Raw genomic sequence first — 23,744 nt, 5'->3', positions numbered from 1 at the left:
TTTATTGAGTTTTTCACCGGCCTTTTAATACGAAGAGGTAGGTGAAAATCATCTAATAGGCCAACCATGGCGTGGTGTTTCATCTATCTAATATGTAAATTGTAGATTGTCAGCATGAACTCTGAGATACTTGGGTCAATTAGGCAGTTTTGACCTTCTCAACTGATTAGAATTCACCTTCAGTTTGACTTAGTGTGGACGTCAAATTTCAGTTTGAGCCTAAATCAGTTGTTAACGTCGGAATATTTCGTTTTATCACCTCAAATATAGCAGTGGTAGAGTTTATATGCCACTATGTCATGCTCTTCCTCCCCTCCGTTTTGTAGTATTTGCATCAGGCAGCTGCCATGATTGACCTTCCTCTTCTGGATCTCCTGATGTACATCGACCTCCACCCCGGCTCCAAGTGCCGACGCCAAGTGCGAGGAGAAGGTGACATCCAATCTGGGCAGTCGTCCTGTTTTAATCCCCCGTCCCTGCCCTCGTTTAGCTCGGATCGCCCATAAGAGTGGAAATAGTTAACTGACCCTTGTGTGTTAGTTTGAAACTTGTCAGTGACCGTTTTTCCATTCGTTATGTCTAGCAGTTTGTTAGTAGTTTTAGCTGTTTCTCATGGTAATCAATCAGCCGGGTTCTTTTTCTTCCGAGTTAAATGACAATCTGCTTTTGATGCCCAGGTTCATGCTAAGATACATAAGATGGGACTAGATGTTGAAACTGACATGACTGATAAGAAAATTCAGAAGAAGATAATGCTATCATGCATTTTATTTATCCTTGTATGTATATAGAAACACATACTCCATTCTATGCATATTTCTCCACTGCTTTTATTTCATTTTTATCACTTATCTTACACTCAGTCTCCTTAGAATCTTGCTTTTTTTTTTTGAAACGAGGCAAAAGATTTGCCATTTTCATTGATTAAGAAGAAGAGATTTGTCCGGTTAATTAGAGGAAAACCGGGCGAAAACCCAGATACAACCCCACACGGGGCACACACAGCCGACCTGGCCACAGACAAGCCAAACGGTCGACCGAAGCGTCGAGGACATGGCAGCTCCGATTTTGCTGAAATGCTTCACAGAAAAAAGTTGCAAGCCTCGCGCCGACCTAGTCCAGCGCATCATCCGGAGAGCACCGCCCGCTAAAAACCGCCCTCATGGAGTCATCGTTGCCGCAGAGGCATCGCACGCAGCTCCGACTTCTCTGTCACAGCCAGAAGCCAGCATAGGCACACCCATTGGCGCACCGGACCGTCGACATCAGAAGGGCAAGCCGCGACCCAGCTTCGCACGCCATCATCGTCGTCATCACACGAGTCGCAACGCCAACCACACGCATCACCAGTTGCACACCGGCCAACCGTGATGCCGCGCACGTCCAGCCTGCAGGAAGCACAAAAGGGGCCAAGATCTCCAAGACGACGCCCCAAAGAGGGAAAACGACATTGAAGATGCCGCCGCCGCCCGATCGAACAGGATCATGACTTTCGCCCGTAGATCTTAACCCGAGAGCTGAGGAAGTGCAGAAACTCCTCGACGGCGCCTCCAAGGAGGAAAGCGACGCCCACAGGCGCCGCCGCCGCCGGCCTGCGAGCATCGGCTAGGCTTTCACCTGGAGCAGCACGAACAACAGTCCCACGCAGAGCACTCCGCTGGCCCGCACACCTCCGACGCCGCGAACACGCCACCGCCGCGCCAGAGCCACCTCCTCCCTCGTCGTCCGTCTGCCAAAACAGATGAGCCAAATCAAACATCTGGCACCCACCACCACTGCACGGGCACCGCACACCGGAGAACAGAGCTCCCAGTCGTGGCAGAACTCACGGACGCAGAAAACCAAAACCGACCACAGCCGGTCAGATCCCGCCGAAGCCGATCCGACGAGCCGGCAACACCATCGACAAGCCGGCCACGGGGACGAGCTCGCACAGGCAGACCAGGGGGCTGCCACCCCGCCTAGGCCAGCTGGAGAAGGACCTCGGCGACGCAAGGCCGCGAAGTCGCCGGAGTCGTCGCGCCGAAGAACGTCGTGCAGCAGGAGGACCGAGCTTCCTCCACCGCGAGCACCCAGCATGGCCGCAGCAGCACCGCGCCCAGGCCCAACCACCGCGCCGCCCAAGCAGCCGCAGCAGCCGTCGTCGCCAAGACCGAGGCCGCCGCCCCGGGGCCCAAGATCCGCCGCCGCGCCCCACGCATCGGCCGGAGGTCCCCCTCCCCTTCGAGGAACGGGGCCCGCCGCCACCGCGGCAAGGGCCGGCGGCAGCGGCGGCAGGGGAGAAGCAGATTGCCGGCCGGCGGTGGAGGGATTTGGGGCCCCCGGGTCGCCTCGGAGAGACGACGCGAGGGAGTTGTCGCTTTTTTAGAATCAAGAAGGATCAATCCCGTTCATTTGCTTTCTTTTTTTAATGACTACGTATTCTGCTTATCTATCAATCTATGCATATTTCTCATATGCCTCTTTCATTTTTGTTACTAGATGACTGACACAAAATAATTGTCTTCGTCATCAGTGGCTGTGGTCAAGAACCCTCATGATTACTACATTCTTATAAAGCAAGAAAAAAAAAGATGAAATTTCCTTGTTGTTCTGCAGTGCTTAAGAGATCTCATTTTGGAGCCATTGATTGAACGGGACAAAGTTTTTAAGAAATCAGTTGTGTTTGAGATGTGAATGCATTTGTTTAATTAGCATCGATGATCATTTCACATTGTACATAAAATTCTTGATCTACTGTTCTGGTTACATTATGCTCAGTCAATTTTCAGGCTGCAGATATACTTTCCAAGGAGGGAATCAGTGCTGAGGTACCTTTTGCAAAACACATTATGCAGTACAATTATGTTACGTTTTTTGACTACATCCATTAGTATGTTCTTATTATTCTCTAATATTTGTTAACATGTGATCAACCATCAGTCAATTAGACCACCGGATAGAGCTGCTATCAACACATTTGTTAGGAAAACAAACAAATTGGTAACCGTTGAAAAAGGCTTTCCACAACATGGGGTTGGTGCTGAAATATGGTGCATCTCATATGCTTGGGTGTTGGTTTCTCAAATGCATCTCTATAGCAGCATCTCTGTTGCGGAGGACAACTTTGAGTAGCCTCAAAAAGTCAAAAGATTGGCAACTCCACAGGTCTGCACTTGCTTCTTCTTTGACATTAATCCAAAACTTAGGGGCCCCATTTTGTTATTGATGTTATTGAGAAAATATGTCTAATTATCAATAAATATTGTCCGTTGCATAGTATTTTTCATGATTAGTCTTCCCCTTCCGCTCTTATCTTGTGTGTTCAGAAATTTCAATAAATATTTTGCATGATTTTCTGATGTTTAAATTATTTGATATAGGAACTTTGTATAACCAAAGTTAAAATAGAATCATTGTTTAGCAAAACTGTCAGGTCCCACATATGCTAACAATAAAAGATTAAGAGTCATTTGATTTTGAAAAAACATTGAACTTTATATGTTGTGATTAAGATCTCATATGTTTTGCTTTTTAGGATCTCATGTGTTCTTTTCTAATTGTCCTGCAATACTTTTTGTGGTCAGTATCACATTTTTCATATGTGGGTATGATATATATTGCTACTACAGATGGATTTCGGATAGAGAGCTTCAGGATCTCCTTTCTTGCGATCTCATACCAACTCACTGGAACTCCATGTCATCCCCGTGGTTCTGAAATTTATTTGCAGAAATGTAATTCAAAGAAAGAGGGAGGAAAGAACTCCTTGGTTGTAGTTCAGATCATCGGCCTGCTATGATTCTCTTTCATGATTAAAAATTTTAGTCGAAGAGTCTTGGCTTCTTATTGGGTCTTTGAAGTTATGTCCAGTGGTTATCGTTCATCATCGTCGTCAGATGATTTCATTTTGTGGATGCTTGAGTTCAGAAAATTTAGGCTCTGCAGTCCATCTCTATATGTACAAGTCTTTGTAGGATATAAGACTGCTACTCTGTGTTCATATAAGCCTATCTATTAATAATATATCTGATTTATTTTATGAATGTACATTGCAAGTAATGCATTTCTGTTGGTCTTGTAACTACTACATACGCTGCTCAGCTTGAACGTAATCAAAGTCCACATGAGTTGACCGGCAGTTTCATGTACATGTTCTACCCATAGCGCCAAAAAGCGAATGAAAAGTGCGGCCACCTACCTGGCATCGCACATGCACGACTCAAGCGGCGCCACCCGATGGCGCCCCAACTACTAGTACATAAGTGCGGCCACCTACCTGGCATCGCACATGCACGACTGAAACTAGTAGAAGCAACATCCAGTTTGTAAGGAACGGTTTGGTGTAAATTGTTTGTCATGGATGCTTGTTTCTCCATGAAACTATGGAAGCAAAACCTTTCATCCATGGAAACAAACTTCCCTGATGTGTCTGAAGCAATTGTACTCATTATAATGATTCTTCCTATTGAAATGTCTTTTTTGTGTAGAAGCGATTTTCCAGTTGACAGAAACACGATGTTGATGTTTTTGAAGTAAAACAAATCACCACTTAAGTAGAGCTTCATATACATTTATAGCAAGTTTATTTCATCATGGAAACCAATTCATTGGTAGATGGAAGCAAGTATAAATCACGAGAAAACGATGCTTCCGTTAGCACGGAAGATTGGTACTAAAACCATGCTACCATGAGTAAGGAAACACATCTTATAAATTTCATAATTAATAGCAGGATTTACTTGTGAGAAATGGCCATATTTTTCTGAAATTATATCCGCAAATAATGGAATTTGAAGCCAACAAGCAGTTTTAGGAAACAAATCACAGATTGTGGGGACAACGATTAGGAAGCAGCAGATTTCACGGAAGTAGTTATCAACAAATCAGGCATTGAACAAAGGAATCTAGCCAATAGATCAGACGACTGGAATGCACCTAATCACTACCAACCGATCTGACAGGAAGCAAACCATCAGTTGTAGTCTGATGCCTAGCGGTGCCCTTTAGAAAGCATGCTGTGTGGTTAGAAAGCTGATTCTTCAAGGCGTGGCACCATGTCTTGGATGTTGCACATTCAGAATCTCAGATGCGTGTCACCGTGAGCATTGTAAAGTAGGAACTGAGTGGCATGCTTTCGTATGTGGCTGGTACCCTTCCAAATCGACACTCAGTTTTTCAGCAGCAAGTAAATTAGTCTTGCTACTACTGATTCCACACCAGTGGCAAACAACGACCAATGAACGGATCCCACTGTTGCCGAATGTGGGATCAGATGCCACCAGCGTCCACCCCGTCCACCATTTGCAACTGCCAATCACCGCCTCCCTGTCAATCCACGATCTGGTGCCGAGTTGCCTCCACCCTGCTCTGATTGTGCCCATGCTCCAACAGCAGCACCTTTATCTTTGCAAAGCAAACGCTCGACCATTTCTGCCAAAGGGACCGACAGAAGAAGTCTGTAACTAAGCACTTGCAATCGTTCTGCCAGGGGATGATACAAAATTAACAAAAAAAAAAAACACTAGAGTACAGAGCATACCATATATGTTAAGGTAAAAAAGGATTGGCCTGGTTGGATTCTCATTGCAGCGATTATTGATCGAGGAGTGACCAGAAGGATATCACAAGGCGAGGGACTTGATAGTTACATCAGGATCCAAGGATACTCATGAATGTGCACCATGCAGTTAAAGAATTGTTTTGCATCGTAAAGTAGTACTTGGAACAGCCGAAATTTGTTCTGATCAACTTGAGGGGAATGCTGCGAAATTTGTGGGGATGATGCTTGCAAGTTTTGTGGTGACAAAATTGGGAAAGCACCACTCTGTTTCAACTGTGATTATGATAATAGTTACTGCATTGGCCCAAGTGCTGTTGATAAACTCCAGATTTCATTGCAATTCCTTGTCTAACCTTTAACTCATTAACATCATCTCCAGCATGAAGCATGCATCTGTACTTGTTGTTTCTATAATTGTTGAAGCATTTGTTGCTTTTCTGGTACTGTTGAAACATCTGACGCTTTGTTTGCTGACACTGCATCATATGATGATCCTGCTGTTGCTGCTTCAGCTGCTGTAATAAACTTGCATTTTCTTGCATGGAGTTACCGTTAGGTTGGCATACTGATTGGGTTGTGATATAACATGCCACTACTTGTCGGCAGTTGTGTATTCATTGTTCCCTGCATCGGCCCAGAGCTTCCCTATTGTAATGCACCACTCAACGAACCATGCTGCAAAGAATTGAAATTGCCTCCAAATTAGAGCGAACCTGATGCTATATGCTTGCACCATTTTGCTGCATGGGGCCACTGAAGTTTGTTGTTGGAGGCGCAGGTACATGCTGGATACCATCTGCACTAGAGGACTGTAATGGGGTGCTCATACTTGACAAATTTGCTTGAGTATTAGTATGAGTATCATGCTGCTGCAAATTTTGGGAAGTCTGTTGCTGCTGCAAAATGCTAGAATTGGGAGCTTGTCCTGAAGGTGACTGGAACTGTTGCTGTATTTGTGACTGCACTAGCTTCCTTTTTTTTTCTGCACTACTTCCTTTGTGAATTCAAGATACTGATAATTTGTTTCTCGTATTGAGGAACTTTGTCCCACATAGCAGGTTGGATAGTACTCTTGATAATTAGCAGCATTTGTAATATACGGTCCAACATTATTTTAAAGCTCTTCATTCTGTCATACTTATCAGATGGATTTTGAGGTGGTATAATGTTGTCAACATGCTGTAGCTTCACAGATAATTTATTGAACAGTTCACCGAGTTCTGCAAAGTATTGATCCTTCAGGCTCTTAATCTGTGAAACAACAAGAGACCACATGCACATAAATTTGGTGCACAGCTAGATAGAGATGAAAATACAACAGCTAATAGAATCAAATATGGCACCCGCAAGATGTTTGAAGCAGCTTTTAGAATCATACAAATATAAAACAAAATAAGAAACTATAACATCCTTAAAATAAAATTGCTTTAATAAATATTGCTAAACTGCCTTGAGGCTTTATACTACATCTAGATACTCTGTATGGTTGTATGCTACATACTCCGCATTCATACAGAATTCCGTATACATATAATATATATCTTATAAGAAGAATGCCAGAATGTAGTGCATCTACACGCATGTTAATATGAAATTCCGGTTCCAATTCCAGAAGAGGAATTTGTTGGAACACATACCAAAAAGAAAGAGATGGGCAACATGAAGTGCAAAAGTAAAAGATCCAACATCCAACATGGCATGTTGTTTCATCTTCTAACAATCTAGATCAGGGCAATCTCAACATCTTTGTTCTAGGGGCACTGTTTACGAATTTTAGGAAGTTCCAACAAAGGGAGTGCAAAAAGTATGATATCAGTAGTGTGCCGCGTATACCTAGCCATCCGTCGGGCCGGGGCGGGCCTAACAAAACCCAAAGCAGAAAACCTAGGCCCAGGCCTGGCCTGGCCATCGGGCCTAGATTTCAGGGACAAGCCCGGCACATGAAAGGAAAAGACCGTCAGGCCTCAGGTCGAGCCTCTTCCCTAAAATGCAAATATGCCAATCCCAAGCCCGGCCCGGCCTTTGGCTTAGATTTCAGGCACAGACCTGGCCCATGGGCAAGACCAGACCGGGTCAGGTTGGGCCGGCCGGGTTGGGTATCCCATGGCCAGGTATGGTGCCGCATAACAATGGCGGGTTAGTAGGCCAGCCCGCCCCTGGTAATAGGTTACCAGCCACAGGTGAGAAATGGCACCCGTCACTGGTAACATATTACCAGTGTCAGGTTACCGTGGCAGGGTGCCCTGCCCACCACTAGTAGCCTTATTACGGCCGCCACTGGTAGGCATTCCTGCAGCAGTGCGATAAGCAAGTTTAAACTACACACAAGGATTGTTCTAGGCACAGGTACATGCTGGATACCAACTGCACTAGAGGACTGTCATCCGGTGCTCATATACTTAACAAACTTGCTTGAGCATTAGTACGATTATCATGCTGCTGCAAATTTTTGGGAAGGTTGTAGCTGCTGCGAAATGATAGAATTAGGAGCTTGACCTGCAGGTGGCTGGAACTGTTGTTGTATTTGTGGCTGCACTGGCTTCCTTTGTGAATTCAAGATACTGATAATCTGTTTCTCATATCGAGGAACGTTGTCCCTCATAGAAGGTTGGACACTACTTTTGCCAATTTGCAGCATTTGTAATATGCGCTCCAACATTGTTTTAAAGCTCTTCATTTTATCATACTGCTCAGATGATATTTGAGGTGGAATAATGCTGTCAACATGCTGTAGCTTCACACACATCTTATTGAATAATTCACTGAGTTCTGCAAAGTATTGGTCCTTTAACCGCTTAATCTGTCGACAACAAAGACCACATACACATTAATTTGGTGCAGAAGCAATATAGAGATGAAACAGAACAGCTAATAGACCATGGTTTGTCATTAAGTCAGAAAATATGGCATTGGCAAGATATTTCAAGTACTCCCTCTGTAAACTAATATAAGAGCGTTTAGATCTCACTACTTTAGTGATCTAAATGCTCTTATATTAGTTTACAGAGGGGGTAGCTTTTAGCAGCATATAGATCTAGAAGAAAATAAGAAACTATGATGCCCATAAAAAAAAGCTTTAATAAATATTGCTAACTGCCTTGAGACTTTACAACATCCAGATACACTGTATGGTTGTATGCTCCATACTCCACATTCATACAGAATTCAGCATACATGTAATATATATCTTATAAAGACTGCCAGAATTTAGTGCATCTCCACACTTGCTATATGAAATTCCAAAAGAGGAATTTCCAGGAACACATACCAAAAGAAAAAGAGATGGGCAACATGAAGTGCGAAAGTAAAAGGCCCCAACATCCAACATGGTGTCTTGTTTCATATTCTAACAATCTAGATCAGGGCAATCTTAACCTCTTAGTTCTAGGGGCCACCGTCTACGAATTTTAGGAAGTTCCAAGGGAGTGTCAAAAAGGATAATATCAGTATCATGTCTTACCATTTGATAGATCTCCTCTTGCCAATCACCTGCACCTGCATGGCCTGTTGAGCAGTAGAATCCACAGATGTCGCATGGAGAAGAAGGTTGTCAATGAGTATCAGGATTCAATGAACAACCAACAAAGAACAAGCTACAAGCAGGGGCAATTGGAAAACTTGTGAACCAAATAAAACAATCACAGAAGATCAATATGGACAGCTTAGTCATCATGATTATTGCACAGTAGCATTTTTCCACAAAAAATTCTAACAAATAAGAAAACCCATTGTGGTGAACAACAGTCAGAGATCAATAAGATCAGTTTAGTCAAAATGATTATTACACAGTACTTGATCACTAAACATCACAATATATAATTCAATCTTCGAGCTGTCCTTCTATCCATCTTAATTCAGGTTAAAAAAAGTGTGAAATGCAGTTTTAATGCTTTAGGACTAACTTGCCACCCCCTCGATAGTTCTAGGACCTATGGTGCATTTCACTTGTCAGAAAACATATAATTGCATCTGAAATGAATCTGGTTGTCATCTCCAAAAAAGTTTAAAATATTTTCAAGCTAGTTCATGTAAACTATTTGAGTCGTACTTAGGGAAAACCCAGTGCAATGATGCCAGTTGTATCTAAAACATCCCACCTAAGCAAAAGTCCAAATACCATTGTTGAAGCCTAGTTAGTGAGGAAAAGGAGAGAATGTATATTACCAAGATACAACCATTATCAGGTAACCCAAGATAATTATTCTTTTTCCCTCACACAACATATTAAATGGCAGCTCATTTAGATACAACAATAAGATATTAGCCACTGGAAGAGTTGTATCTAAACACGTATTTAGTGCACATGATAAAACACAAGATACAATGCACCAGGAGTGCCCTAAGGGTTTGATAAGAGTTGGGATCCAAAAGTCCAGTTTTCTAATAAGGACCTTGTATTATAGTCCAACGTAACTGTTAGCACGATAAGTAAGGGCGTGGGGGTCCTGATGGACAACACACATTTTCCCCTAAACTTTTTTTCTATGTAAGGTAAAAATAATGCCCAAATGCTTCTTAGTGCAGCTGCACTAATTGGGCTTCCTGAGCGCACGCAGTACACGACAAAAAACTCACACGGCACGGGGTGCATCTGAGCAGACCTGCTATAAAGGGTAATTGGCACCCCGTGTCATCATTACACTACAAAAAGGGAAAGTATCTGGTCCTCATCCCTTCGAACGCTCCCTATTTTGCACACATCAATCAAGAAAGGAAAAGTAGGTGCATTTATTTGGGTTTTATAAAATTTAACAAATCATAGCTTTTGATTAGAGTATTGGTATTCAGATTCATATTCACCGTTGGGTCTCGCGACGAGTTCTTCAAAACTAGATCCCATATGGGTATATTTTGACGAACTTTTTTTAGAGCAACTTTGATGCTACATTGGGCAACTTTGGCGCTACAAAGAAGCAACTTAATTGCACTATGTGTATTAGTGAATTCACCTAGTAGCCTTCTAATTAGTTGTGTGCAGTAGTGTTATAAGTGTTAACATGGTTGCTACATTACATATATCAAAAACTAAGTTGTTGATAGTTTGGTTGCCTACCATACTATGGAAGTTGCTTATCATAGAGCGGAAAGTTGCCTAAGATGGCTCCTAGTGTTGTCGACCTCAAAAACCTAGTTGCCTACGTCGCTACGAAGTTCCCTATGGGTAATCCTCAATTTCCTACAATACTATGGAAGTTGTCCATCAAGGGATATAAGTTGGCTACAACATCAGGAAAAAAAAGTGGGATCTAAGTTGCCTATCATGATTCCAAATTTGGAAACTAAGTGGGGACGGATTGTACGAGAGCCTTGTGCTTTCCATTTCGAGGTAGGGGGGATTATGTGCCCGCCAACGCTACTAAGAGTGTGGGCACTGGCTAGCCAGGTCACGACTAGCTCTTCAAAATGTGAACCCATATGGATATGTTTCGATTTGTTTTTCAAAAGCAACTTTGATGTTAGATGAGGCAATTGTAGTGCTAAACAGAAGAAACTCACTCTATTAAAAGCAACTAATTAGTAACTATAAGCGACTAACTAGTAATAGCGAACAACTTTCAAAAAAGAGGTAGGTAACACCACATCACCTTCATAAGCAACTTTCCTTCTACTAGAGGCAACTTTAGTTAGTTCACCAAAATAGGCAACTTCACTACATTTGATGTCCTAGTTAATTTTGTGTAACATTCTCCTAACTTGCTCACCGCTACTTCTAACTTGCCTACTATCATGGATTATGAGTCCAAGGACTAGTCAAGACTAGTCTGTAGACTAGTTTATGAGTCTCAACTTCAGGGCCGACTAGACTTCAGTGTCGACTAGTCTCTGAGTCGAAACTTCAGTGTCGATTCGTGTCGATTAGTCACACTTAGTCTATGAGTCTCAACCTCAGAACGACTTGTCCACTCATCGACTCGTAAACCTTGCCTACCATTCATGCTTGTATGTCGTAAATTCTAAACAAAAATGCTAGACCTACGAAAGGTCCTACGTATGCTTACTTAACCTTCCATATCATTCTCTCCTCTCCCCTGATTTCAACCAGGGTGGGCCCCAGCTGCTAATCCTAGCCCAATTAACAACACCCACATCATCATTTACATAAAACCTGGACGTAAGTTCATGTATGTGTAGCATTGCTCATTTCTAAATTGCCTATAATACAATGAAGTCGCCTGTCGTTGATGCTCTATTGTCTGCCATTGCTAGTTATGATCGGCAACAATAAGCCACTCACTACTAATAGTGAACAACTTCGAGAGGTAGGTGACATCACATAACCTTCCTAACCATTTTTCGTTCTACTAGAGGCAACTTTAGTGCTAAAAATAGCCAACTTCACCAAATTTTGTGTTCTAGTTAATTTTGCCCGACATTCTCCTAACTTGCTCACCGGTGCTTTTAAGTTGCGTACGGTTCTTGCTCATATGTCGTTGTTCCTAAATTGCCTATAATATTCCGAAGTCGTCTACAGTTGATGCTATATTGTCTTCTATTGCTAGTTATGGTAGGCAACTTGATGGTGAATCTAGTTAACTCGATAGTAATGGTAGCTAACAATATAAGGACTTTCTATTGTAGGCAGTCATGCTAGACAAACTAAGAAGAAATTATTTTTCTATAGCATTAAAGTTGCCTCCATAGGATTTTTTGTTGTTAGGCAATTATACTGGGAAAAAAGAAGTTGCTTCCTATAGCACTAAAGTTGCCTCAATACCACCCAAAGTTGCCCACGAAAAAAGTCTGTCCAAACCTACCCATATGGGATCTACTTTTGAAGAACTTGTCGCGAGAAACCCAGAGGTGAAAACAGATCTGAGTTCCGACGTGTAAACAAAAATTATAGCTTTTTAAATTTTTTGAAACCCAAATAAATGCATGTGGGATAGGATCGTAATTGATTTCCTTGTAAGGTGAAGACGTCGAGTACTTTCCCTTCTGGATTCGGCTAGCTTTGGAATCACGTGGTGGGGGACACTAGTTTTGCTCTTTTGGGAAAGTGACAGACCGACTTTCCGTATATGGGCAACTGCTCGTCAGCCCCAATGAACGCATGGGCGCTGGCTAGCCATGTCCAAAATAATGAGAGGCCAGATCGACAATACTGCTTAATTGCATCATTTCGCACCCGCCACTGGTATTATGGTCCCAGATTAGCCGTGGGCACCAGTGGCAAGTGTGTTCGCCCGCCCACCACTGGTAATTGAGTTACGAGTGGCGGTCTATGATACCCACCTGCCCAGATTGGCCCAAATTAGCCATGGGCTAATATCTGAGCTCAAACTCCGGTGGCGGTTAAAATATGACGACCGCCACTGATACTTTACAAATCAATTGCGGGCTCTCTTGCCACCCACCACTGGTACATTGTTAGGTATTTATTGTCATTTTTAGGGTTTTAGGGTTTTATGGTTTTATGATATTGTATGGAAATTGCAAAAACAATATCAGTTGTGGGCCTTAGAAAACAATCATTGGCTGGTCCTGTCTACTATTACCCGAACTGTTAGACCCTTCAACCATCGGTAAGTCCATTCCACATAATTACTTTATGATTAAATCAACCCCCACAACACCTCCGGTAAGTTCATTCCACTTAACCCTAGGCCACACAGGACCTGGCCAAATTCCCCTTCTTCCTTTGCACAAATCCCTAGCTGCCCATCGCCCTTGCCTTGCTTGCACGGTCGTCACCCTCGCTAGTCACGCGTGCCCGGACCACCCTCACCGCCGTACGGTCCTGCCCAACTCGATCGCGGGGTGCCTCTGCCTCAGCCACCACAGTAAGCTCTCTCCCTCTTCTCCCTGTTGATCAGAAATTCAATCTCGAGGCCTAGGGATTTGATTCTCATGATGCAAATCTTAAATTCAACTCTTAATTAGTTCTAGTATAGTTAAAAGATATAGTTCTTAGTTATGCAATTCTGATTAGTTCTAGTATATAGTCCCAGTATAGTTACAAGATGTAGTTCATAGTTCCTACTTCTAATTAGTTCTAGTATAGTTCCTAGGTAGTTGGATGCATGTATAATGTGATGAATCAATTTATCTATGTAATGCGATGCATATATAATGTAATGTGCAAAAACGCTGCCACGACAGCAAAAAAATCTGACATGGTAGTGCTTTACGTTGCCGTGGCAGCGTTCATTTTTCATCTAGGGGGAGGTTACCGGTGGCGGGTGGGGGAACGTGCCGCCACTAGCGTGCCACATACAAGGGTGAATAGGCCAGCCCCCACTGGTAATTGGTTGCCAACCATGGGTGAGAAATGACACCCGCCACAGGCAACATATTACCAGTGTCAGGATACCGTGGCGAGGTGCCCTACCCACCACTGGTAGCCTTATTGCAACCGCCACTGGTAGGCATTGCTGCAGTAGTGTGATAAGCTAGTTTAAACTACACAAGGATTGTTCGAGGCACAGGTACATGCTGGATACCAGCTACACTAGAGGACTGTAATCTGGTGCTCATACTTAACAAACTTTGAGTATTAGTATGACTATCATGCTACTGCAAATTTTGGGAAGGTTGTAGCTGCTGTGAAATGCTAGAATTAGGAGCTTGACCTGGAGGTGGCTGGAATTGTTGTTGTATTTGTGGCTGCACTGGCTTCCTTTTTGAGTTCAAGATACTGATAATCTGTTTCTCATATCGAGGAACTTTGTCCCTCATAGCAGGTTGGACACTACTTTTACCAATTTGCAGCATTTGTAATATGCGCTCCAACATTATTTTAAAGCTCTTCATTCTATCATACTGCTCAGATGATATTTGAGGTGGAATAATGCTGTCAACATGCTGTAGCTTCACAGACATCTTATTGAATAATTCACTGAGTTCTGCAAAGTATTGGTCCTTTAACCTCTTAATCTGTCGACAACAAAGACCACATAAACATTAATTTGGTGCAGAAGCAATATAGAGATGAAAACAGAACAGCTAATAGACCATGGTTTGTCATCAAGTCAGAAAATATGGCATTGGCAAGATATTTCAAGTAGCTTTTAGCAGCACATAAATCTAGAAGAAAATAAGAAACTATGATGCCCATTAAATAAAATAGCTTTAATAAAGATTGCTATCTGCCTTGAGACTTTACTACATCTAGATAGACTGTATGGTTGTATGCTCCATACTCCGCATTCAAACAGAATTCCGTATACATGTAATATACTCCCTCCGTCCGAAAATATTTGTCATCAAAATGGATAAAAAGAGATGTATCTAGAACTAAAATACGTCTAGATACATCCCCTTTTATCCATTTTGATGACAAGTATTTCCAGGCAGAGGGAGTATATCTTATAAGTGGAATGCCAGAATGTAGTGCATCTACACACTTGCTGTATGAAATTCCAAAAGAGGAATTTCTTGGAACACAGACCAAAAGAAAAAGAGATAGACAACATTAAGTGCAAAAGTAAAAGGCCCCAACATCCAACATGGTGTGTAGTTTCATCTTCTAACAATCTAGATCAGGGCAATCTCAACATCTTTGTTCTAGGGGCCACTGTCTACGAATTTTAGGAAGTACCAAGAAAGGGAGTGCCAAAAAGGATGATATCAGTATCATGTCTTACCATTTGATGTATCTCCTCTTGCCAATCACCTGCACTTGCATGGCCTGTTTGAGCAGTATAGTCCGCAGATGCTGCATAAAAAGCAAGATTGGCAAAGAGTATCAGGATAAAATGAACAAAGCCAACAAATAACAAGCTACAAGTGATGATGGAATGCAGGGGCAATTGATGCAGAGGCCGGGGGTTTAACCTCCTTTTCGAAAAGAAAAAAAAGACATCGTAGGATGGAATGCAGGGGCAATTGGAGAACTTGTGAACCAAATCAAACAATCACAGAAGATCAATATGGGGCAATTGGAGAACTTGTGAACCAAATCAAACAATCACAGAAGATCAATATGGTCAGCTTAGTCAATATGATTATCGCACAGTAGCACTTTCCAGAAAAATTCCAACAAATAAGAAAAACCAATGTGCTGAACAGAAGTCACTGAAGATCAATAGGGTCAGTTTAGTCAACATATTATTACAGAGTACTGGATCACTAAACATCGCAATATAATTCCATCTTCAAGCTGTCCATCTATCCACCGTAGTTCAGGCAAAAAAAAAGATTGAAATGCAGTTTTGAAGCTTTAGGACTAACTTCACACCAGTCGATAGTTCTAGGACCTGTGGCGCATTTCACTTGTCAAAAATCATATAATTGCATCTGAATTATGAATCTGGTTGTCATCTTCAAAGAAGTTTTAAAGAACATTCAAGCTAGTTCATGTAGCATCACATTAATTTCATAAACTGTTTTGAGTCGTACTTAGGGCAAACCCAGTGCAATAATGCCGGTTGTATCTAAAACATGCCATCTGTGCAGAAGTCCAAATACTGTTGAAGTAGCCTAGTTAGTGAGGAAAAAGAGAGATATTGTTGTATCTTATGAAAATACAACTCTTATCGGGTAACCCAAAATAATTTTTTTTCCTCCCACAAAACATATTAAATGGCAGCTCCATTAGATATAACACTAAGATATAAGCCATTGGAAGAGTTATATCTACACATATTTAATGCATATGATACAATGCAAGATACAATGCACCGGGAGTGCCCTAAGGGTTCAATAAGAGTTAGGATCCAAAAATTCCGGTTGTAGTCTCATACGGACCTTGTATTATAGTCCAACGTAATTGTTAGCACGATAAGTAAGGGTGTGGGGGTCCTGATGGACAACACACATTTTTCCCTAAACGTTTCTATGTAAGTAAGGCAAAAATAATGAGAGGCCAGATTGTTAAGCTAGTTTAAACCGCACAAGGAATGTAAGGTGACAACAGGAAGATTGATATAAGAACATGGAGAAAAAGAAGATGAGAACAATAAGAGCATATGATGGATCTACAAAAAAGGTATATGTGAAAAGTGAAAACTTACTACTAGAGGAAACTTCTTGAAGGCCCCTCTGTGCCTGAATAAACTGGTTTTGCTGATCCATGTTATTTTGTTGCAAGAACATGGCTCCTGAAGTTTGAAGTCTTTGCTGCATGGAGGATTGCTGCTGCGTCCTTAATTGCTCTTGTAGTTGGTTAGGCTGAGACTGGAACTGTGGCATAAGATGTTGCAATTGTTGAAGTTGGTTGTGTTGAAACTGAGGTTGCATCAAACCCATTGGTGGCTGCTGAGCATGTTGTTGCTGTGGTTGCTGAGCTTTTGTTTGTTGCATATGCATCCACTGCATGTTTGACACATTAGGCACAGTTCCAAAAAGTTGCTGCTGCTGTTGATTTTGTTGATGCTGCTTTAGACTCAACATATTTGCTTGAGAGCCCAATTGTTGTGGCTGATACAAAGGCATATACTGCTGGTTCAACATCTGATGTGTTTGCTGCACATTCAAAAGATTATTTGACTGAACTGTTAGCCTCTGTTGCTGCTGCATCATCACAGCACCATTCTGTTGACCAATTAGCTGATTTTGTTGTAAATTTGGCTGTTGTCCCATCAACTGTTGTTGCTGCTGTTGTAAAGGAATATTGGGCTGCTGACTCTGCAGAGAAGGCTGTTGATGCTGGTGATAAATTAATTGCTGAGATTGTTCCTGTTGCTGCCTGCCTGCCATTTGCCTTTGTGCAGCATAAACATCTTGTGAAGTGCCTTGCGCCAAGCCATTATTCATTGTGTTTTGTGGAATGACAGACGCAGTCTGCATCATTGATGTTTGGTTGACACCTGGCAAGTTCTGTCTGATATTAGTGAGTGAAGAAGCTTGTACAGATGTAGAAGCATTTGGCTGCCGGGCCTGTTGCTGAGACATCAAGGGAACTGCTGATGTCTGTGCTTGATTACTGCCTTGTGGATGGAGTCCAGGGGCTGTGCAGAAAAGGTACCATATGTGTGTTAATAAAGTATCTTGTGAACAAATACTTCCTGTGGAACTGTAACAGGCACACAAAGTGTTGAAAGCAGCATATTACAGATCAAATGAAGGCGTTCTGCATTTTCAATGAGAAAAATAAATGTGCCAGAGCAATTAAAGGACTGGCAACCTGATTTGTTTTAGAGAGCATGCAAACAAGTGTTTGCATATCTTTTTATTAATATGAGAGTCAACGTAAATACAGCTGACAGCTAACCAACTGATCTACTCCCTCCGTCCCATAATATAAGAACGTTTTTGACACTGGTGTAGTGTTAAAAACGTTCTTATATTTTAGGACAGAGGGAGTACCTTCTAAAGGTAGCAAGGAGGGAATAAACATAATTCTACAAAGAGCTGAAGATCGTTGCTGTGAACCGGTGAAAACCCGGTTGAACAACCCAATCCGACGCTGTACCAGGGGTCAGTAAAATGCTGTATGTGCAAGGAATCTGACCAGTTTAAGGTAGGAAGGCGGATTACCCCAGTTGAATAACTAACTAGTCTGTTCATTTGCTATCTTCGTACTTAACATTGTTTCTACCATACTAACAGAAAAACTATGCTATAATATTATATTGAACCAATAGGTTGAACTGAGGCACTTACTGTGTCGCTCCAAGTTCAATAACCACGTACACATGACACAAGCTATATGCAAAAAGCTTATACATTATGCTGACGAGGGTGGAGGGTGATTTAATGCAATAAAGCACATAATCTCAGCACTTGATGCAATAAAGCACATAATCTCAGCACTTGATGCAATAAAGCACATAATCTCAGCACCTGATGCAATAAAATATATTGACATCCAAGCGAAGATGATAAATTGTGCAGCACAGTTTAGTGTACATGGTACGTTACCAGGGTTGTTTTGATTTGGAATCAGCAAAGCATTTCCAGGAGCCTGCTGTCTCTGCGTCTCCATTGAGAGCAACTTCACAGAAATCTTCCGCAAATAATCATACTGAGTAATACAAAAAGAAAACGATGTAAAGTTCTATACCAAATTACTGATAGCGGCTCACAACCAACAGTTCTTGTGTGATTAGCAGTTTCGCACGGTCGAGGATATGTTAAATTACCTGACTGGTTGCTTCGGTATAGACCTTTTCTTCGAATCGCGCAGCGATTTTTTGAAGTTCGTTCAGTGCCTCTGGCGTCACAGGCACAGATACTGGCAGATGATTCTTCAGAGTCTCCATTCTACACGCACAGCGCAAAATGTGAACAAATTTTGTGTGTGTGACTTCATAACAAAATTGCGTCCTGGAATAGTATGAATAGAAGGGTCTGCCCTAGGTGATCAAACGCTGTGCCATGGCAAAATTGTGTTAAAACAGTTCAGAGTTAATGGAGTGATAAGCTGGATTCAAATCAGACGGGATTTTGACTATATATATATACAGAATCAAAATAGAAACTGGGAGCTAGATCGACGACGGACGAATCTGCCGGTGCCGCTACGAATCAGTATGCACGAAACTGGAAGTTTAGATCAAAGCGGCTCTCGTCAGACGGATCGATGAAAAAAAAGTCCTCTTTTTTTTCTTTGCGGGAAACCGAAAGAGCAGAGGAAGGGGAAATCAGATCAAATCAATCAATGAATTAGAGTGAGTCCCTACAGGCACACGTACATCTTATCGACGATCCTGCCGCGCGCCTCGGGCTGGAGCTGGGCGCGCCAGTCGCCTCCGGCGGGGGGCGGGTCAGCGCCGCCGCCGCCGCCGGCGGCGGCGGGGCCAGACCCTTGGGTGGGCCGCCAGTTGGCGTCCATGGTCCGGATCGGCGATTCGCGTATGCTGGTTAGGTCTCGAGGGGATTGATGGAGGTGGAGTGTCACCGCCCAATCTCTCTTCTTTCCGATCCAATGAGAGGAACAGAGAGGGGTCTGGGGAAGAGGAGAGATTACAGGGGAGGGGAGGGGAGGGGAGAGGAGAGGTAGAAGAAAGTGCAGAGCCAAGAGAGAAACTGACACATTAATTCAGAGTTTTCTGCGCTTACAGGTGGTCCCCACTCGGCCACAGCACCGGCCCACGGAGCCCACGCCACAGCCCGTATGTTTTTTTGCCTTGAGAAAAATTCACTGGAGGTCCTCGTACTTGTCGTGTTGGTCACTTTAGTCACCGTAGTTACAAATACCCGAAAATACGCCACAAAACTCGTCTCAGGGGTCACCTACGGTCCAATGTACGTTTTTTATAGGTACGCGATGATTTGGCGGCTGACTGACTTGGCCACGTGTGCGTTGACTGCCACCTAGTACGAAGCTGGTTGGAACGAAGTAATACGAATGAATGTGGAGGGTTTTCGCAAATTTGGCCCGAGCCATCCATCTGGTCGGACCGGACCGCTGCACCACTAGCTCTCCCATGTTCGTCGTCGTGCTCGGCTCCCCTTCGAGGAGCTGGTCCGCACCTGCCGCCTCTCCCGCACCTGGCGCCGCCGCTGGGAATCCGTCCCCGGCCTCGACATCTGGCTCGACCCGCGGTCCGCCGCCCGCGCCCTGTGGTCGTCGTGCGTGGACACCCTGCCCGCGGTCATTTGATTCCTGAGGCGACGTGCTTGCATGGGCTCGCTCGCTGTAGCGGCAGCTGTAGCCCTGGGATAAGCGCGGCAGATCGGCGGCCTCTGCCCCTCTGCTTCGAGCAGTCACCCATCCATCCAGCCTCCCGTCGTCCGGCCACCCAAGCCGAGCCAAGACTGTCATCCACAGGAGCAGAGCGGCAGGGCGCAGCCAGCCAGTCCAACCGCGCACTCATTGGCCGCCCTGCTGTGCCGCCTGTTCTGCTGGTCTTGGTTTGCATATGTAGTCGTGCACAATCTTTTGTTCCATTGCATGGAGCATGCATCCTAGCGTAGCCTAGCTAGTGGCGACGCATGTATGCGACCGAGGCGGCTGCTGTTCAAAGCAAACCAGCGCCTCGATTACTACCACTCCAGCAAGCAAAGCAAAGCACACGGATGGATGGATGCAAAGCTGTAGGCGTCGGCCGTGGACACGCTGCCGCGGTCGGCGTCGCGCAGCATCCAGATGAAGCGCTGCTTGCTGCGGCGAGCTCCGCGACCTGCGAACCTCGGAGTGAGGACCTCACTCCGAGCCGAACGACACGTAGAGCGCCGACGCCGCCGGCTCCTTGTCGAGCCAGTCCAGGCACTCGTGCCGCCCCTGCTTCGCGTCGATCTGGTCCAGCTCCAGCTCCAGCAGAGGATTCAACGGCCAGACAGCGAAGATCCTCTGGCCGACGGCGGCGAGGGTCTGGGCGAAGGCGTCGACGAACTCGCCCTCGAGCGCGCTGCACGTGTTGGCGATCATGCCACCGTCGCGCGAGACCGACTGCGCCATGATGTACTGTCTCTTGGCGCACTCCATGAACTCCCTGGACACGAACCTGTCCATGGGGGCGTACTCGAGGCCCCTGTCCCGCAGGAGGCGGTGCCCGGCGTCCACCATGCCGACCATGTACAACACGGCGCCGCAGTAGAGCCCGGAGGACTGCCCGTTGGGCAGCCGCTCCGCCTCGACGGCGGCGAAGGCGTTGAGGACGTCGTGCAGGACGACCACGCGGCGGCGGGATGCGGAGAGCTCCCGGAGGAGCGCGGCGAGCGGGGCGGCCACGCCGGCGACGTAGGCCTCGAACATGGGCATGATGTGGGTGGGGAAGGGCGAGGCGGCGTCCGGGTCGGGGGGCGGGGCGGCGAACGCGGGGATCTCGAGCTCGTGGAAGTGGACGTAGCGGAGCGCCTCCGCGTCCCAGCCGTGCACGCGCGCGCGCGCCTAGTGGACGTGCGCCGCGGGCGCCGCGTAGTGCAGGTCCAGCCCGTGAGACTCGGACGCGAGCTGCAGCGACAGGTGCAGCCAGGGCAGGTGCTGAGATTTTGGGGGCCCGGGGCGAAATAAAATTTGGGGCCCTTAATATAAACATTATAGCAATAATAATAAATACAAAAATTCTAAAGCGCTAACATTCGCTTGTATGCCCTGTCGCGCAACGCGATCTACCACATTGCGCGAGCATGATCTGTCGTTACAGTATGTTGCTTGACCGATAAAATCAATTTAGAGGCGATACGAGTGAAAAAATGGATGAGCAACTATGCTAGCGTCTACTCCATCCAACAACTAAAATCTTTTGAGTTAGTTGAAGCTAAAAGATTTTCTAGGACGTTTTTAGCGTCCAGCATAGCGCTAGCCTCTCGTCAAATATGTGTGTGTGGGAGCGAATCTCTTTGGGACGCCCTGCAACACTTCATACATCAACGCAAAGGGAAACCCTTGGATCAAACGGAAACGAGGCATAACCGAAAGGAAATCCACATTGGCGCTAGTGATCAAACGGAAAAGAGGCATAACCAAAAGGAAATCCACATTGGCGCTAGTGATCAAACGGAAACGAGGTATAACCGAAAGGAACTCCACATTGGCGCTCGCTACTAGCTCTCACATTGTACATGCCCTAATATAATGAACATGTATACTTCGAAAGATACATGTGGTGAAGCGGTGAAGGTACTGTAAGAACATTGTGATTTTAGTTAAATATAAAAACGAAGAGGACGCTCTCTTTTATAGAAAGATGTGATGAATGAACAATGCAAAGTATGCAATGTATATGCTGAAGTAAATTACTTAATTAGCAATATACTTGTGTGGGGAATATGTAACTGCAATACGGAGCACCTGGGATAGATCGGATCGGCATCGATCATCAGCGCTCGAGGCTAAAGCCATTGGACCGGCGTCTGACTCCGGCGGCAGGAGCTCGAGGGTGTGCACGTCCAGCGATCCAGAAGACCAGGACTCGGAATAGAGATCGCCACGGCTTTGAGTAAGCCGTCTGAAGAGTTTGGAAAGAAAAAATTAGTACTACTCGGTGGGGGATAGGAATCAGCAAACTGGGCAATTAAGGATCGGAGGAAGGCAGCGTTTGCTCGATCAAAGGAATGCTTGCCTCTTTTTGAGGAACGAAGGTTGCTTCTGCGTGATCGAAGGCTGCGCCCCTCCCCTACCTCTCTGGGGAATGGCCCATGGGCTACCTGCGCGTCTAGGGAGGGGTCCCTTGATTTTGGGGGCCCGGGGCGTCCCCCCCCTGCCCCCCCTCAGGGCCGGCCCTGGTGCAGCAGCTGGTTCAGGTGGCCCTGCATCGGGAACGGCACCGCCACCACCGCCACCGACGACGACTCCATTGGATCCTCCCTGCCGATGTGTTTGTGGTGTTGATGAGCGGAGGGGCGGCCGGCAGTGCATATTTATGAGCGGCGTGCCATCATCGCGGAAGCTCCAGTTCGGCGTCGACGCGGAGACGGCCGAGGGCGCGAGCAGCAGCAGGAGGAGATTTTGCAAAACAATCCCCGCATTCCTTCGTATTAATTCGTTTAGACCGGGTGCTAATGAGTTGGCAGTCAACACACGCGTGGACAAGCCAGTCAGCTGCCAAATCAGCGCGTACGTATAAGAAATCGTAGATTGGACCGTAAGCGAACCCTGAGACAAGTTTAGTGGCGTATTTTCGGGTATTTGTAACTACAGGGACTAATGTGGCCAACGCGACGAGTATGATGACCTCCAATGAATTTTTCTCTTTTCCCTTTCCTGGGAAACTTGCCGAGGCAGGCAGGAGCTCTGCCATTTCATACAAGGAGAGGAGGAGACTCACCAAAAAAAACTAGGGTTTGAGTAAGGTTTAGACGAACACATACGCACTCAAACCTCAAGGACGTGTGAGCCAGACATAAGAACGCCAAGGCCAAAATAGTGACGGGGGGTAAAAAAAAATTAAGATGGGGCGAACCTTGCATCGACAACCATCTCGGCAACACGTCAACCAACACCGGCCACTAGCAATGCCGCTGCACCGCTGCTGCTGCTCACTTGTCGCCTGCACTGACAGTTGGGCCTTGTCTAGCCTCCACTGCTTCGATTGCCAGACCGATCGACCGCCTCCCACAGTGGCCACTATCGCTAGGGTTGGTTGCTCGCTCGTGTGGTGGCTGCCGAGATCCGACGTTCATTCGATTGTTGTCGTGTGCTGGATTGAGTAGTGATACCCACCTCTCCCCGGGCAAGGCCGGTTCCGATGGATCAGTTCATTTGCCGTAGGACGTGCGGTCGAACATAATCACTTTGCAGGCAACTCCTCACAAACATCATTGAAATAGATCGCCTAAGTTCTCATTTGCATATGTTTTTTCTCCTTTGCGGATTATTCGTAAAATATGTTATTTGTAGGTTGCTTTGCTTCCCGGCTTCAATTGGGCTCAGGTG

At 45.0% G+C, this 23,744-nt stretch overlaps 1 protein-coding gene, 1 long non-coding RNA gene and 1 pseudogene across 3 annotated transcripts; all 3 read right to left on the bottom strand.

Moving 5' to 3' along the window:
• Nucleotides 1-907: 907 nt before the first annotated feature.
• On the bottom strand, nucleotides 908-3,214 carry LOC119349602. Its single transcript, XR_005169463.1, has 2 exons — nucleotides 1,830-3,214; nucleotides 908-1,729 (listed from the first exon to the last, which is right to left on the bottom strand). It is a non-coding gene; the product is annotated as an uncharacterized LOC119349602 (long non-coding RNA).
• A 1,510-nt stretch (nucleotides 3,215-4,724) lies between these two features.
• LOC119349601 (mediator of RNA polymerase II transcription subunit 15a-like) lies at nucleotides 4,725-19,419 on the bottom strand. 2 transcript variants are annotated; one of them, XM_037617658.1, is made up of 10 exons: nucleotides 19,117-19,419; nucleotides 18,565-18,685; nucleotides 18,344-18,446; nucleotides 16,495-17,430; nucleotides 15,127-15,197; nucleotides 14,113-14,416; nucleotides 9,003-9,046; nucleotides 8,039-8,342; nucleotides 5,522-6,793; nucleotides 4,725-5,412 (listed from the first exon to the last, which is right to left on the bottom strand). In XM_037617658.1, the coding sequence occupies exons 1-9, from the start codon at nucleotides 19,254-19,256 to the stop codon at nucleotides 6,789-6,791; spliced, it is 2,028 nt and encodes a 675-aa protein (XP_037473555.1). In that variant the 5' UTR covers nucleotides 19,257-19,419; the 3' UTR covers nucleotides 4,725-5,412; nucleotides 5,522-6,788. The 2 variants fall into 2 exon arrangements, with proteins under 2 accessions (XP_037473555.1, XP_037473556.1); XM_037617659.1 differs by lacking the exons at nucleotides 4,725-5,412; nucleotides 5,522-6,793; nucleotides 8,039-8,342; nucleotides 9,003-9,046 and adding an exon at nucleotides 9,053-13,345.
• A 991-nt stretch (nucleotides 19,420-20,410) lies between these two features.
• LOC119350894 lies at nucleotides 20,411-22,669 on the bottom strand (annotated as a pseudogene).
• Nucleotides 22,670-23,744: the final 1,075 nt, after the last annotated feature.

Source organism: Triticum dicoccoides, chromosome 1B, assembly GCF_002162155.2.
Source record: "Triticum dicoccoides isolate Atlit2015 ecotype Zavitan chromosome 1B, WEW_v2.0, whole genome shotgun sequence".
Classification (NCBI taxonomy): domain Eukaryota; kingdom Viridiplantae; phylum Streptophyta; class Magnoliopsida; order Poales; family Poaceae; genus Triticum; species Triticum dicoccoides.
This window is presented reverse-complemented; position numbering and strand designations above follow the sequence as displayed.